This window comes from Antedon mediterranea, chromosome 8 (genome assembly GCF_964355755.1).
Source record: "Antedon mediterranea chromosome 8, ecAntMedi1.1, whole genome shotgun sequence".
NCBI classification, from domain to species: domain Eukaryota; kingdom Metazoa; phylum Echinodermata; class Crinoidea; order Comatulida; family Antedonidae; genus Antedon; species Antedon mediterranea.
Genome location: NC_092677.1, coordinates 17,433,799 through 17,448,047, shown reverse-complemented (window position 1 = coordinate 17,448,047; position 14,249 = coordinate 17,433,799). Strand labels below are relative to the sequence as shown.

Genomic DNA, 14,249 nt, shown 5'->3' with positions numbered 1-14,249 from the left:
CCACCGTCGCGTTAGGGAATCCGACACGCTATTGCGCATGCCCAGAGCTCTGGGAAGTGAATTATAGCTTGCACTAATAATAGTGCCACACCACGGAGAGTCGGAGTGTTATAGGGATTTACTGTAGCCTAGATAGTCGTTGCGCGAGCGAGAGAGCGATGGATGAAACTTGGCCTATGCCATACATGAATTAATAATTAAAATATGACTACGCCACGCGTTAAAATAATTATGATATTAATAAGTATCAGTATCTATCTAAGAATCGTAATGCTGTTTTTAGCGTTGCGACCCTGACTTCCCGAACAGTTTTTTCACATCCACGCGGTGGCTGCCGTCAACAAATCAACTTGTGATTGCATGTTGTATATGTACAGTATAATGCGTTATGAAAAATCATAAAACTAGTCATGTATTTATATAATTCATAATGATATGAATTTTATATATGAATGAAGCAACCACTTTTTAATTACAAAATAAATACTATAGGCCCACTGGTCACGTAGTCTAACTGGTAGCCCTAGCCTAGATTAGTGGATCCCATATTAGAAGGCATCTAGGCTAGTTCGCCGTGTGGCGCAGCTATGAAATAATCCATCGCTGCCGATTACCTCGCTCTGGGCATGCGCAATAGCGTGTCGGAATCCCTAACGCTGGGAAGTTGAGTTCCGGTGCCGGAATCCTAACCACGGCGAACAAAAAAACACGATCTAAAAATAAAAACATAGAGCAGCGCCCTCAATCCTAATATCGGGTGCCTGGATTTATTTATTTTTGGACATCTTCGAAACGTGATTAATCGTAATCATTAACAATATTTTAAAACAAAAACTGCTGAACAATTTATAAACATGATGAGACAAGCTGCCCTTATGTTTTCACGAACTGCAGCAAATCTACCCAAAAGCGCTGGTATTATCTGTACACGGTACACATCAAATATGACCGCAGTTCCAAAGGCGAGGAGGCTAGAAGGAAAAGTAGCTATTGTCACGGCTTCAACAGATGGGTGGGTGTGCATCAAACTCCATAGATAGGCCTCCTATATTATGAGCTAGGCCTAGGGCCTAGGCCATGTATGGCTTTTATTTGTATGAAACTATCTAAAATCCTAAACAATTTATACCAAGCCTTTCAGCAAAAACTTTGTTAGTGTCTGATACTGCTTGATATGTTGGTGCTATTGCCATGGCAATTCACTTTTTATTAATTATCGCTTTTTATTTTAGGGTTTAGCTTTAGAAGTACAGGTAACGGCAACTCTAAATAAATTAGTACAGTGTTTGTTGAGACCTGAACCTAAAGCCGAATCTGGGGAATATGTTTGCGCGAATCGCAAGCATCAGCTTATATATGCATCCATTCATGTTTTGATCTTTTAAATCCCTCTGTGCGCATGCATATTAATGTACTCAATTGTATGACCCACTATACGACCCTCCGGGAGAGTTGCATCATGGGTGCGTCATTTACAAATAATTACTGACACAGTAATTGGAAAATTGGCTTAACTTAAAGATAATCTCGGTAGGTGCAAAAATGTAGTAATGCCAATCATTGCCAAAACATAATCCACATTTTAAGAATAAGAGGCACTATAATGTCAACAAATAATTATTAGTCCTCTCTCCATGACGGTTGTCACATAATGCTTTGTATTATTTTTTATTGTATTTATATATTTCATATGGACAGTTTGTCTGAAATAAAGTTGAATTGAATTAAATTGAATTGAATTGCAAGATGTGTCCCATATGTCACTAGTTCAAAGATCAATCCCAATTTGTTTTTTAAAAAGTGGTGGTCTCTTCCTCTATAGGTTCCGGCGGGTGACAAGTCTACTGACATCATAGCCTAGGTGTCACAGTCATACATTATAATCATATACAAATTTATAAACTATGTTTTTTCTTTAAAAGAATTGGGTTTTCAATAGCAAGACGCCTTGGTCAAGAAGGAGCACATGTTGTTGTGAGCAGTAGGAAAGAAAACAATGTAGACAAAGCAGTAAATCAACTGAAATCGGAAAACATTAAAGTTTCTGGAATGGTGTGCCATGTTGCAAAAGAAGAGCATCGAAAACGCCTTATAAATTCAGTATGCATTGAAATAAAAAAATTTAAACCTGCACCATCCAGAAATCTTCTCTCTTATATTGGGCTTGAATCCCAACCCTAGCCATCAGTGCAAGCTTGGTGGTTTAGAGGTACGAACGCCAGACTAGTGATCTGGAGATCGTGGGTTCTATTATCACTTAACAAGTGTATTTAATTATGCTCTCATGAACATGGGTACTCCTTTCCTACATAATACACATTTTTTAACTAGGCTTTTAAATTTTAAAAGTGGCCTAGAATGTTCTGTAATCATTTAAAATCCTGATCGATATATATCTATGGTCATTAAAAATATAGCAAATATGCTATGCAATATATTAAATTGTTACTGTCCTTAAATTTGTTCCCTTGCAGACAGTAGAACAACAAGGTGGAATTGACATATTTGTATCTAATGCTGCTGTTAATCCTGTTTTTGGACCAATACTTGATGTAAGTAATATATTAAAAATACCATAGATCTGAATTTTCATTAAAAAGCAACTGATGTTGTGACTGTAGCTTGATTTAGATTATAAGCTATTTTCATTTATCTTAAAATATTATAATTATTTTGCAGACCACCGAGGAAGCATGGGATAAGGTAAGTGTTTCAATTAATTGAGCCAAAAATATTTTATCAAATGGTGCAAAACAGTTCAAAATATAATTGAATCTAAGTAGCTGTTGAGCCAAGCCTATTTTGTATCAAGAAATCCTTAAGAAAATACTGAGTGTTGGAATCCAGGGCCTGTCAAAAGAATTCTTAGGCAGAATGGGGCTCAGAAGATGTATCAAGATCCTGGAGACTATCAACGTGCATTACCTAGTCAGGTTCTGTTTTCCGAACAACTTTCTGTTTCAATTGGGAAAAAGCCTACTACAGTAGTTCCTAACGTGGCATTTGATCAACTTGCAACCTGGTGTAATTTGTCCGGACTGACCTCCCATCCATATTTATTTAAAAAATGTTTTTTTTTATAGATTTTTGATGTGAATGTAAAGGCCACATTTCTTTTGATCAAGGATGCTGTAACTCAGATGGAGAAGAGAGGGTAAGAAAACTTGAAGAACTCATAACTCCACCCACATTCAGTTCCTTTGTTAGGGTTCATTGAATTTGGCATGACCTTTCACAGTGGGCCCCAGCTTGAATGTGATAAATATTGTTATTTATTTATTATTGTTATTGTATTTTATTTATTCATAGTGGTGGTTCTATAGTTATAGTGTCATCTATTGGTGGATATGTTCCTTTTGAGGTATGTGAATTTTACATAATTTTGTTTTCCTACAAAAATATTAAAGATTTATTATCCCCAAAAACATGAAAAATGATGATTAATTACAAAAACGACTTGAATAGGCCATTAAAGTTTTCACTTATAAAAAGACAAAATAAACAGTAAAATTTAGCCCAAAAAGTCATTGTCTAGCAGACAATTAAACTTGTTATTGCTCTAAATTAGTTTTTTCATGTAAATATTTGTTTTGCTGATCCAATTTTGATCAAAGTAATAAAATATATTAAATTAAAATGGCATATTCAGCAAAAACATTTAAAAAAAATATTTTTCAGGGGAACAATATATCTTTTTAATTTTTTATGTGAGTGACCAAATAAATGTTGAATTTATTTTTATTTCTATAGCTACTAGGACCTTATTCAGTAAGCAAGACTGCCCTCTTTGGTTTAACCAAAGCTTTGGCTCCACAGTGTGCTCGTCTTGGAATACGAGTCAATGCTCTTGCACCTGGCATCATCAAAACAAAATTCAGCGAAGCAGTAAGTACTGTATGAATCAAGATATGGATTGGATGTTTATATTATATTGCGCTTTATTATATGAACCCGTCTCAAAGATCAATGAACTAGATGTTCATACAATAACTTTTAACTTCCCTAAATAACAGTCCCTTGTGTTTTGAGCTGGCACCAAGCGACACTTCTTCTGTCCACAGCAATAAATCGAAAGATGCACTGGGTTCTATAAAATGTACAGTACACAAGCCAGGTGCGTGTCACTGGATAAGTCCTTATCCAAGAAGACTTGATCAAGGAGATTCTTGAACAGTATTCCATTTTATGGCTTGCAGCGCCGCCACCTTAAATTATCAACCACTTAATAGTGCTTGATTGATGTTTAAGCTAGGCCAGGAGGAACAGCAAGTCATTAGGTTACACCAACTTAAGTTAATATATTCATACTGTGAATTAAAAATGTCTCTTGAATTTTGCAGCTATGGAATAATAAAGAAGCTTTAGAAGAGACCAACAAAATGATTCCAATTGGAAGGTAAGGTCATATTTATTCATTAATTACCATTCAATAAAAAACAGCAACAAGAAATTAAATATTGGGGAACTTTATGAAGATTTATAGATATACATCAAACAATAAAAGATGCTATTTAAAAATGTTTTGATATTTATAAACAATGCATACCAGATGTAAATGTGTTAAAGGCAGAAAATGCCACGCAACAAATAAGAGCCTAGTAGTATTAGAACCAACATAGGTGTATTAATTACTGTAGGAACTAGCACATGGTAAGACAGAGACCTCTTCAGCAAACATCTAAAAAGTTACATTTTCTGGTTTTTTGTTTTAGGATTGGTTTGCCTGATGAATGTTCCGGAACTGTAGCATTTCTTTGTTCTGATGATAGTTCATACATTACGGGAGAAACAATGATCGTAGCTGGAGGAATGACAGCTAGGCTATAATGTTACAATATATTACATGGTCCTAGCTGGCAGAATGACAGCGAGGCAGTCCTAGCTGGCAGAATGATAGCGAGGCAGTCCTAGCTGGCAGAATGCCAGCTAGGCAGTCCTAGCTGGCAGAATTACAGCTAGGCTATAATGTTACAATATGGTCCTAGCTGGCAGAATGACAGCCAGGCAGTCCTAGCTGGAGGAATGACAGATAGGCTATAATGTTACAATATGGTCCTAGCTGGCAGAATGACAGCTAGGCAGTCCTAGCTGGCAGAATGACAGCCAGGCAGTCCTAGCTGGCAGAGTGACAGATAGGCTATAATGTTACAATATGGTCCTAGCTGGCAGAATGGCATAGTTGTAGTAATGTATATAATATAGGACCATCAGTGGTCCAAGCTGAAAGAATGACAATTAGATTTTTAAAATGCAAGAAATACATTCACTGAATATGTGAGATTAATACTAAAGAGATTTTCATTACTGGCATAAATCTCAGGGAAATATAGAGAAACCTAAATGTGAAATTGTTAAACTAATTTAAGGTTATTTTACAGTATACAGTGCTCAAGAGTAATAACTATGACCATTGGTTTGGATATTTGAGGACAACGCCTACTATATGAGATTTTGTATGGAAAATGAAAATAAATACCCATAAATTAACGTCCTCTTCATATACCATCTTAAAACTATAACTGATTGCTATTTATAGTGCTTCATTACCATTCATTTTTAAAAAGTTTATATAATTTATAAAGAAATACTAAATAAAATAAACATATGAACCGCTTTGTTTATATTTTTTTGTTTGACACAAATATTCTAAATAAAATTCAATCTTTTGATTAGCATGCTCAAATTATTTGCCATGTATATGTTGGCCGACATATATTATGTCAGACAGACCTAAATCAAGTGTTGTTGCTGCCTTACTTGGCATCAATTCATTTCATATGCATGTGTGTGTTACAGTATGCAAATTATATCAATATTCTGTAGGCCTAAGTATAGATTATGCAGGCCCCTAAATTTTAAACCAAACAGTGCCCTCAATCATCTCTATGCCTTATCAATCAACCTATATAATGGCTAACATAGTTTACTGTCTATACACTGTTTATATTTGCTGTTTACAATATGCCTTATCTTTGCACTGACTGCAGTAACGCCTAAAAGTGCTGGTATAATTTTGCATCAAGCATGGCTGCAGCTCCAAAGGCTAGAAGACTAGAAGGGAAAGTGGCCATTGTAACGGCTTCAACAGATGGGTATGCTTATAATGTTGTTAATATTAATAATACAGTAGATATTATTACTAGGCTTTTCCAGCAAGAAGTTTGTGCTACCTCTCCTACACCCCATGTGATGACATCATGCAAATTGGAAACATGAGTTGGCTGTTTTTCAGTCAGGCTATTTACAAGCAGTTAATTATCATAAGGTTTTAAAAAGCACTTCGCTTCCCAGTGGTCACATCGAATTGTTAAGTTTCAGGATATTTTTTACTATTTATATTAGCCTGTTGTATCTAAACTGTTTGCAATACTCTCAACTACTTCACAATCAAATCAAATATTATCACAACACAAATGCAAAAAAAAAACTACACAAGAAAAAGGCAATCATTGATTTTGGCAAACACAACCCATATCAGAACTCCAGCAATGCATTTTAGTATAATATAATAATTATAATATAAATCCTCATTTTCTTTCAAAATGAAAAAAAGAATTGGGTTTTCAATAGCAAGACGCCTTGGTCAAGAAGGAGCACATGTTGTTGTGAGCAGTAGGAAAGAAAACAATGTAAACAAAGCAGTAAATCAATTGAAATCAGAGGGCATTAAAGTTTCTGGAATGGTGTGCCATGTTGCAAAAGAAGAGCATCGAAAACGCCTTATAAATTCAGTATGCTTAGAATATTAATTATCTACATTATCTCATATTGTCATTGTCAAAAGAGAGTTAGATCAGGAGGACTTGACTCTGAAGACTAGTCTACACTAGCTATGTGATCTTAAGGTGGACAGCCAGGCTGCAGTAGTTATGCGCTCCTAATGGACAGCCTTCTACAGTTACTAGTCATGTGATCCTCAGATGGACAGCCTCTGAGTTTCAAAGAGTCGGACTAGATTCTATCTACTAAACTAAGTGAAAACAACAATCTTACTAATTCAGGCTAGACTAAGACTAAACAATGTCTGCCCCTATAATTTAATACCATTTCAGTATTTGCACTATTTTTTTCCTTTAAGTAATTCAGTGACAAGTTGTTTTCTTTTGCAGACAGTAGAACAACAAGGTGGAATTGATATATTTGTATCTAATGCTGCTGTTAATCCTGTGTATGGTCCAATACTTGATGTAAGTTTCAATTGTAAATGAAACACTCTGGTCAAGTCAAGTTGTAATCAATCTAGGACTATTAGGACTATTTGAACCAAAAGCAAATCTGGTTTTTGGGATAGCTTTGAATAATAACATTCTGAATTAGTCTTTCTTAAATATAAAAGGGCCGTAGCCAGCATGAGGCAGACGAGACACTTGCCACGTCTGAAATTCTCCAGCACAGATCGTCATTAATATATTTATAGCATCTTTGCCTGCTCTGTTTTTAACCTCTCGCTGCAGCCTTGTATGATATACATTATAATAATTAAATTCATGATTTAAATTCTTTTTTTTTTACAGACTCCTGAGGAAGCGTGGGATAAGGTAGGCTTTTTAAATGATTCACACATTAGAAAGTCATGAAATGAAGCCTAGGAGAATGCCCTGGCTGACAGATTATTACAAAATCTTAGAAACTCCAGTGGTCATATTCACCCTTCTAAGGAAATACTTTAGCAATTCTCCTATATTAATCCTTAAATCTATATTGACTTAAGTGAAATAATTAGCAAGAGAAATACCTCGCTTAGGGCAGACAGTTTTTAAAAAAAAAACTATAGAAGTTCATTCAGATCACACAAATTTGATTATATGTATGATTATTTTATCATTATTTTTTAGATATTTGATGTGAATGTAAAAGCAACATTTCTTTTGATTAAGGATGCTGTAACTCACATGAAGAAGAGAGGGTAAGAACAAAAAACATGCCTGGTATGGGAAAATCAAAAACAGTAGATAGAGGCAATTTACTACTATACAAATCCACTCCAAACAATTTCCTTTTTTAAGCGGCCAGGTAATAAATTAGTATGTGTCATAAAACGTAATTGTTTCTAAATACATATTTTTATATTTGTTCATAGTAGTGGTTCTATAGTGATAGTTTCATCTGTTGGTGGATATGTTCCTTCGGAGGTATATACAGTAAACACTGTAGTGTCATTGATATACTATACCTTTCTTTAATATAATATTACCATTTCATTCTTTATGATCAATATAATTCCACTGAGGCTATATTTACACACAGGCATCTAACACCAGTTTACAACAATTAGATGGAAATATGAATACGTAATGCATTAATCAACACTGATGATTCTTGTGAATAAATTCACTTAATGGAAAACCGACAGCTAACTATTACCATAGTGCTATCCAGATTTCTTCATTTAAATTTGTTTGTGGCTCAACTAAAGCCTTACTCATTTGCAAACTTTGAATACAGTTTGGTTAAGAATTCTTATCTTTTATTTTCATCAGTTAATAGGTGCTTATTCAGTGAGCAAGACCGCTCTCTTTGGTTTAACCAAAGCTTTAGCCCCGCAGTGTGCTCTGTAATGTTACTTGTTTATTTAATAAAGATAGGTAGTAGTCGTGACTTGATTAGTGTTTCATTTATTACATCTCAACCATCTTGGTTCTCCTACATCAAGTGATGCCATGAGGCATTGCTCACTCAACTGTACACTAACTATAGAGGGCTCACTCTATACTTACAATACCATAGCCTTAACTATATGCTATCATTACATCTCCCTTTTTTTTTAAATTATAAAGTTAATTACTGTTCATCTAAATCTACTAACTAACAACACTCTAACAATATCTTTTCCTTTGTTCACAAAACAAAAACTATTACATCTTTCTTCTCTTACATATATCCTAACAATCTTTATTTACAAAACCTCAACAGGCAAAAGCTCTTTCCTAACATACATACAGTACATTACATATAATGCTGTTTATGTTGTGCTCAGAGGTAGACTATTCTGGCACACAATTTAGGGGTTATTCTGCCCTTAGTTCACAAATCTAGTTTTATCAATTGTTTTCTGTTGCGTTTAGGGTAGCGACGTGTTTCTTGTGTGGTGTTTGGTTCTATTATATGTGATGTCTGTGAATCCTGCGAACTTGTTACTTTAATGATATCTCTGCGATTGCGTCTATAATATTTTCCATCGCTTTCAACTGTGTATGATCGTGGACTTTCTTGTCTCTCAACGATTGTTGCTGGTTTCCACTGACAATCTTTTCGCACATAAATTCTATCTCCAACTTTAAGTGTCTTTAGCGGTTTTGTTCCTTTGTCGTAATAGTTCTTTTGTTTTGCTTTGTTTTGTTTTAATTGTCTCATGTTGTTTGTTACTTTTGGTTTCAGCAGTTTCGTAGACGTTGGTAAATGTGTTTTTGTTCTACGGCCCATTAGCATTTGTACTGGTGATGGTAATCCATCTCTAGGTGTATTGCGGTAACTTAATAGCGCTAAATATGGATCTTGTTTATCTTCTCTCGCTTTTTTGAGTATCATTTTCGCGGTTTGAACTGCTTTTTCGGCTCTTCCATTTGCTTGCGGATAAAATGGGGATGCTGTTGTATGTTTAAAATCATACACTTTGCCAAAATTTTGAAATTCCATTGACGCAAATTGTGGTCCATTATCAGAAATTACTTCTTCTGGTATCCCATGTCTAGCAAATTGTTGCTTGCAAAATTTTATAACTGAGCTAGATTTCGTGCTTTTTAACATGTTTATTTCGAAATATCCTGAATAATAGTCTACGATTATTAGGTATTCCTCAGCTTCTAGTGTGAATAGGTCCATGCCCACTTTCTGCCATGGTCTTGATGGTATTTGATGGGCTACCATTGGTTCTTTTTGGTTTTTCATTCGGTGTTTTAGGCATATTTCACATTTTCCTACTGTGTCTGTCACTTGGGCATTTATTCCTGGCCAGAAGATTAAATCTCGTGCAAGTTTCTTTGTTTTTTCAATACCTTGGTGACTAGCATGCAATTTACTCAACATCAGTTTACGTTGTGTCGCTGGTATGATTAATCTGTTATTTTTGAATAGCATATCTCCTTCTACTAAGATTTCATCTCTATAATCCCAATATGGTTTAACATCTGGTTCTAGGATAGCTTTGTTCTCTGGCCATCCATTTATTACTACGTCCTTTAATTTACTTAAAGCTGTATCCTTTACTGTTTCATTCTTTATTTCTACTAGTCTTTCTTTTGTCATTTGTAGGTTGTTAATCATGTAAAGCGGAATGCTAAACTGTTCTGTTTCTATATCTGGTAGATGATTTCTACTCAATGCATCTGCTATATACAACTCTTTGCCTCTCTTATAAACTAGTTCCAGCTTGTATTTCTGTAGCTTTAATAACATTTTCTGTAGTCTTGGTGGTGTTAGTGCTAGTGCTTTTTTCATTATCGATTCTAAGGGTTTATGGTCGCTTTCTACGATAAATTCTTTGCCATACAAATATTGATGGAAACGCTCACATCCAAAAACTACAGCTGCTAATTCTTTCTCTATCTGTGCATATCTTGTTTGAGGCTCTGTAAACGCTTTTGATGCAAACGCTATCGGATGTCCATCTTGCAATAATACTGCGCCTATACCTGTGCTTGATGCGTCAACACTTACTGTCACCGGTTTCTCTACATCATAATATTGTAAAACTGGCGCCTCTGTTACTAAGCGCTGCAACTGTCCAAAACTAATATCATGTTCTGCTTGCCATTGCCACATAGTATTTTTCTCTAACAGTTGTCTTAATGGTTTGGTTACATTACTTAAATTTGGTATAAATTTACCAAGATAATTTATCATTCCAAGAAACTGTTGTAACTCTTTCTTATTATTAGGTTTGTGCATTTCTTGTACTGCTTTAACTTTTCTCTCATCTGTTTTTAAACCTTCAGATGTTAATGTGTGACCAATGTATTTTACTTCATCTAATCCAAATTTACATTTTTCTGGGTTTAATTTTAAATTTCTTTCTTTTGCTCGATTGAGAACTTTCTCAAGTCGTTCGTCATGTTGTTTCTTATCTATACCCCATACTAAAATATCATCCATTATGACTTCTGTACCTTCCAAATCTTCAAACATTTGGGTCATTACTCTTTGAAAAATCTCAGGGGCTGACTTAATACCAAAAGGTAATCTAGTGTATCTATACCTTCCATTAGGACTATTAAACGTACACAACCTTGAACTATCCTCATCTAACTGTATTTGCCAATACCCACTACTGGCATCTAAAGTGCTGAACACTTTTGCATTAGGTAGCTTAGTTATTACTTCTTCTATCGTTTTCATTGGGTAATGCTGTCTTTCAAGAGCGTCGTTCAAATTTTTTGGATCTATACATATACGTACACTATCTTTATTTTTTTTTTTAACTACTACCATACTGCTCACCCATTGGGTAGGGTCATTTTGTTTCACTATTACCCCTTTACTTTCCATATTATTCAACTCCTTTAATACTTTCTTTCTTATTGGAATAGGTACTGATCTTGGCGGATGAATTACCGGTTTTGCATCTTCTTTTACATGCAACTTTTGTACACCCCCAATACAACCTAAACCTTTAAATACATCGTATTTAGATTTCAAATCATTGTAGTCACTATTAGTTTCTATTCTTTCTACTCTCTTCACCAAGTTTAGTCTTTCACAAGCCTGCAGTCCCAATACAGGATGAACTGCTTTATTCATGACTTGGAACTCTAATTCATAGTATTTATGTTTGTTTTCACAGAGTAGTGTTACTTTACCAACTGGTCTTATCTTTTCACCAGAATATGTTATAAGCCTTGCATTTGTTTTATTTACTGGAATCTTTAATTCTTGTACTATACTTTCTGTTATCACATTACACTGAGCTCCAGTATCAATTTTCAACTTTACTACCTTATGTTTGCTATCACGGTTATAGATCTTTAAATTTACAGACCATTCTTTGGTGTTATCTTTATTCTCTAATGTATCCATTAGGAACTCTTCATCACTATTTGTACTATCACTATCTATTTCTTCTAGTACTTCTATTTTTTTTTTCTTAGGCCTATATGGCTTTCTTTTATCTTTACTCCTACATTTTATAGCAAAATGATTATTTCTTCCACATGCTTTACATTGTTTGCCATATGCTGGACAATTCTTATACTCATGAGTTTTACCACATTGCCTACAATCCCTTATAACACCAGTTTTATTGTATGAACTACTAGCAGCACTACTACTAGCTTTTTTGTACTTATATTCTGTTTTAAGCTTATTTATTTCACTCTCTTCTATCACTTCACTGTTGCCCGTTTTTGATGCATCTTTCATTACACATCTTTGTTTGCGGCTAATCTCTGCAGCTTGGCATATTTCTACTGCTTTCTGTAGCGTTAAATCATTTTCACGAAGTAACCTCTCTCTTACAGTATCACTTCGAATTCCTACTACTATTCTGTCCTTTATTAAGCTATCATGTAAATTATCAAATTCACACGTTCTTGCTTTACTTCTTAAATCAGTTATGAATTGATCAAACCCTTCACCTTCCTTTTGTATTCTTGTATTAAACTTATGCCTTTCATACGTTATGTTCCTTTGGGGCTCAAAATGTGCTTTAAATTTCTGAAGAATTACCTCTACATCTTCAGCATCTTCGTCAGCTGTAAATACAAATGTGTTGAATATGTCTAGTGCCTCCTCGCCTATTACATGCAATAGTGTACTACACTTTACCTTTGCTGGCTTTCTATCTAGGCCACTAGCTGTAATGTACAACCCAAAACGTTGACTCCATTTTCTCCATTCTTCTGCCATATTATTACTGACACTTACTTTCAAAGATTCTGGAGGTTTTAATCCCACTTCTGACACCATGTAATGTTACTTGTTTATTTAATAAAGATAGGTAGTAGTCGTGACTTGATTAGTGTTTCATTTATTACATCTCAACCATCTTGGTTCTCCTACATCAAGTGATGCCATGAGGCATTGCTCACTCAACTGTACACTAACTATAGAGGGCTCACTCTATACTTACAATACCATAGCCTTAACTATATGCTATCATTACATGCTCGTCTTGGAATACGAGTCAACGGTCTTGCACCTGGACTTATCAAAACCAAGTTTAGCGAAGCAGTAAGCTATTTTAAAAATCCATTATAGAAAATTTAGAAGGAGCCCTAGCTAGCTATACTGGTCCTCTTAAGCTTAACTGGAAACTAAGGAAATTGAGATTTAATATGCACTCTACGAACCCACGGCAGCAAGCAGTGTTCTGCACACCTTAAAGGTCACATCACAGTTCACATGCTCTAGGTTACTGTCTTGTTCAAACTTTGCATACTGATTAATAATATGTTATGAAGTACAGTATAATGAATCACTCCGAGAAGACAATTCGACCTGTTGGTTGGGAAATTTCTGGCAAATTTTGGGGGTTGAGGACGGAAGTTTGAAATGTATGAGTAGTGTTGATATTTCTTCTTTGTAAACTAAATATTTTGTAGCTATGGAGTAATGAGAAAGCTTTAAAACAGTCTACCAAGATGTTACCGATAGCAAGGCAAGTTGTACATTAATACTAAAATTAGCTGCCCGAGTTTGATGAATATTGACAGTACTTCATTTTTACTGTATGTTTCATGTTGATTGTCTAAAGTTCAGTTGGCAAGGTTTCAAGGCACTTGACAACCCTGCGACCCACACAGCAATTGTTCCCTTTTCTTACGACCACCACACCACTTTATTTCTCATGGCTGCGGCACTGGGAGCAGACACTTTACAATAGAGCTTTAACAGGAGCTACTGTTTTTACCATCTAAACAACTGATAATTATCAAAATTGTTCTTTTTTATTAGAATTGGTTTGCCTGATGAATGTGCTGGAGCTGTAGCATTTCTTTGTTCTGATGATAGTACATACATTACGGGAGAAACAATGATCGTAGCTGGAGGAATGACAGCTAGGCTATAATGTTACAATACATTACATGGTCCTATCCGGCAGAATAACAGCTAGGCTAATAATAGTTATGTAATAACAGGACAATTAATGGTCCTATCTGGAGGAACAACCAGTAGTATCACCGGATACAACAAAAAATACAGTACTTGATTTAGGTTCTGAAATAGCTGAATCTGCAATATCTACAATTTAATTTTAGTTCACATAATTATTAAAAGTAATTTTAGAAACTAATGACATTATTTGAATAATTTAA

The 14,249-nt window shown here is 34.8% G+C and overlaps 2 protein-coding genes across 3 annotated transcripts; both read left to right on the top strand.

Annotated features, from left to right (window-relative positions):
- The first annotated feature begins 755 nt into the window (after positions 1–755).
- On the top strand, positions 756–5,632 carry LOC140056068 (dehydrogenase/reductase SDR family member 4-like). The gene is made up of 9 exons (XM_072101302.1): positions 756–1,012; positions 1,923–2,100; positions 2,475–2,552; positions 2,680–2,703; positions 3,084–3,154; positions 3,310–3,361; positions 3,751–3,885; positions 4,341–4,396; positions 4,713–5,632. Exons 1-9 carry the CDS (start codon positions 855–857, stop codon positions 4,825–4,827), a joined length of 867 nt encoding a protein of 288 aa, XP_071957403.1. The 5' UTR covers positions 756–854; the 3' UTR covers positions 4,828–5,632.
- A 291-nt stretch (positions 5,633–5,923) lies between these two features.
- On the top strand, positions 5,924–14,187 carry LOC140056069 (dehydrogenase/reductase SDR family member 4-like). Of its 2 annotated transcripts, none has more exons than XM_072101304.1 (10): positions 5,924–6,092; positions 6,554–6,731; positions 7,110–7,187; positions 7,515–7,538; positions 7,836–7,906; positions 8,084–8,132; positions 8,481–8,553; positions 13,103–13,164; positions 13,536–13,591; positions 13,888–14,187. In XM_072101304.1, exons 1-10 carry the CDS (start codon positions 6,025–6,027, stop codon positions 14,000–14,002), a joined length of 774 nt encoding a protein of 257 aa, XP_071957405.1. In that variant the 5' UTR covers positions 5,924–6,024; the 3' UTR covers positions 14,003–14,187. The 2 variants fall into 2 exon arrangements, with proteins under 2 accessions (XP_071957405.1, XP_071957404.1); XM_072101303.1 differs by having other exon boundaries at positions 8,081–8,132.
- The last annotated feature ends 62 nt before the right edge of the window (positions 14,188–14,249 follow it).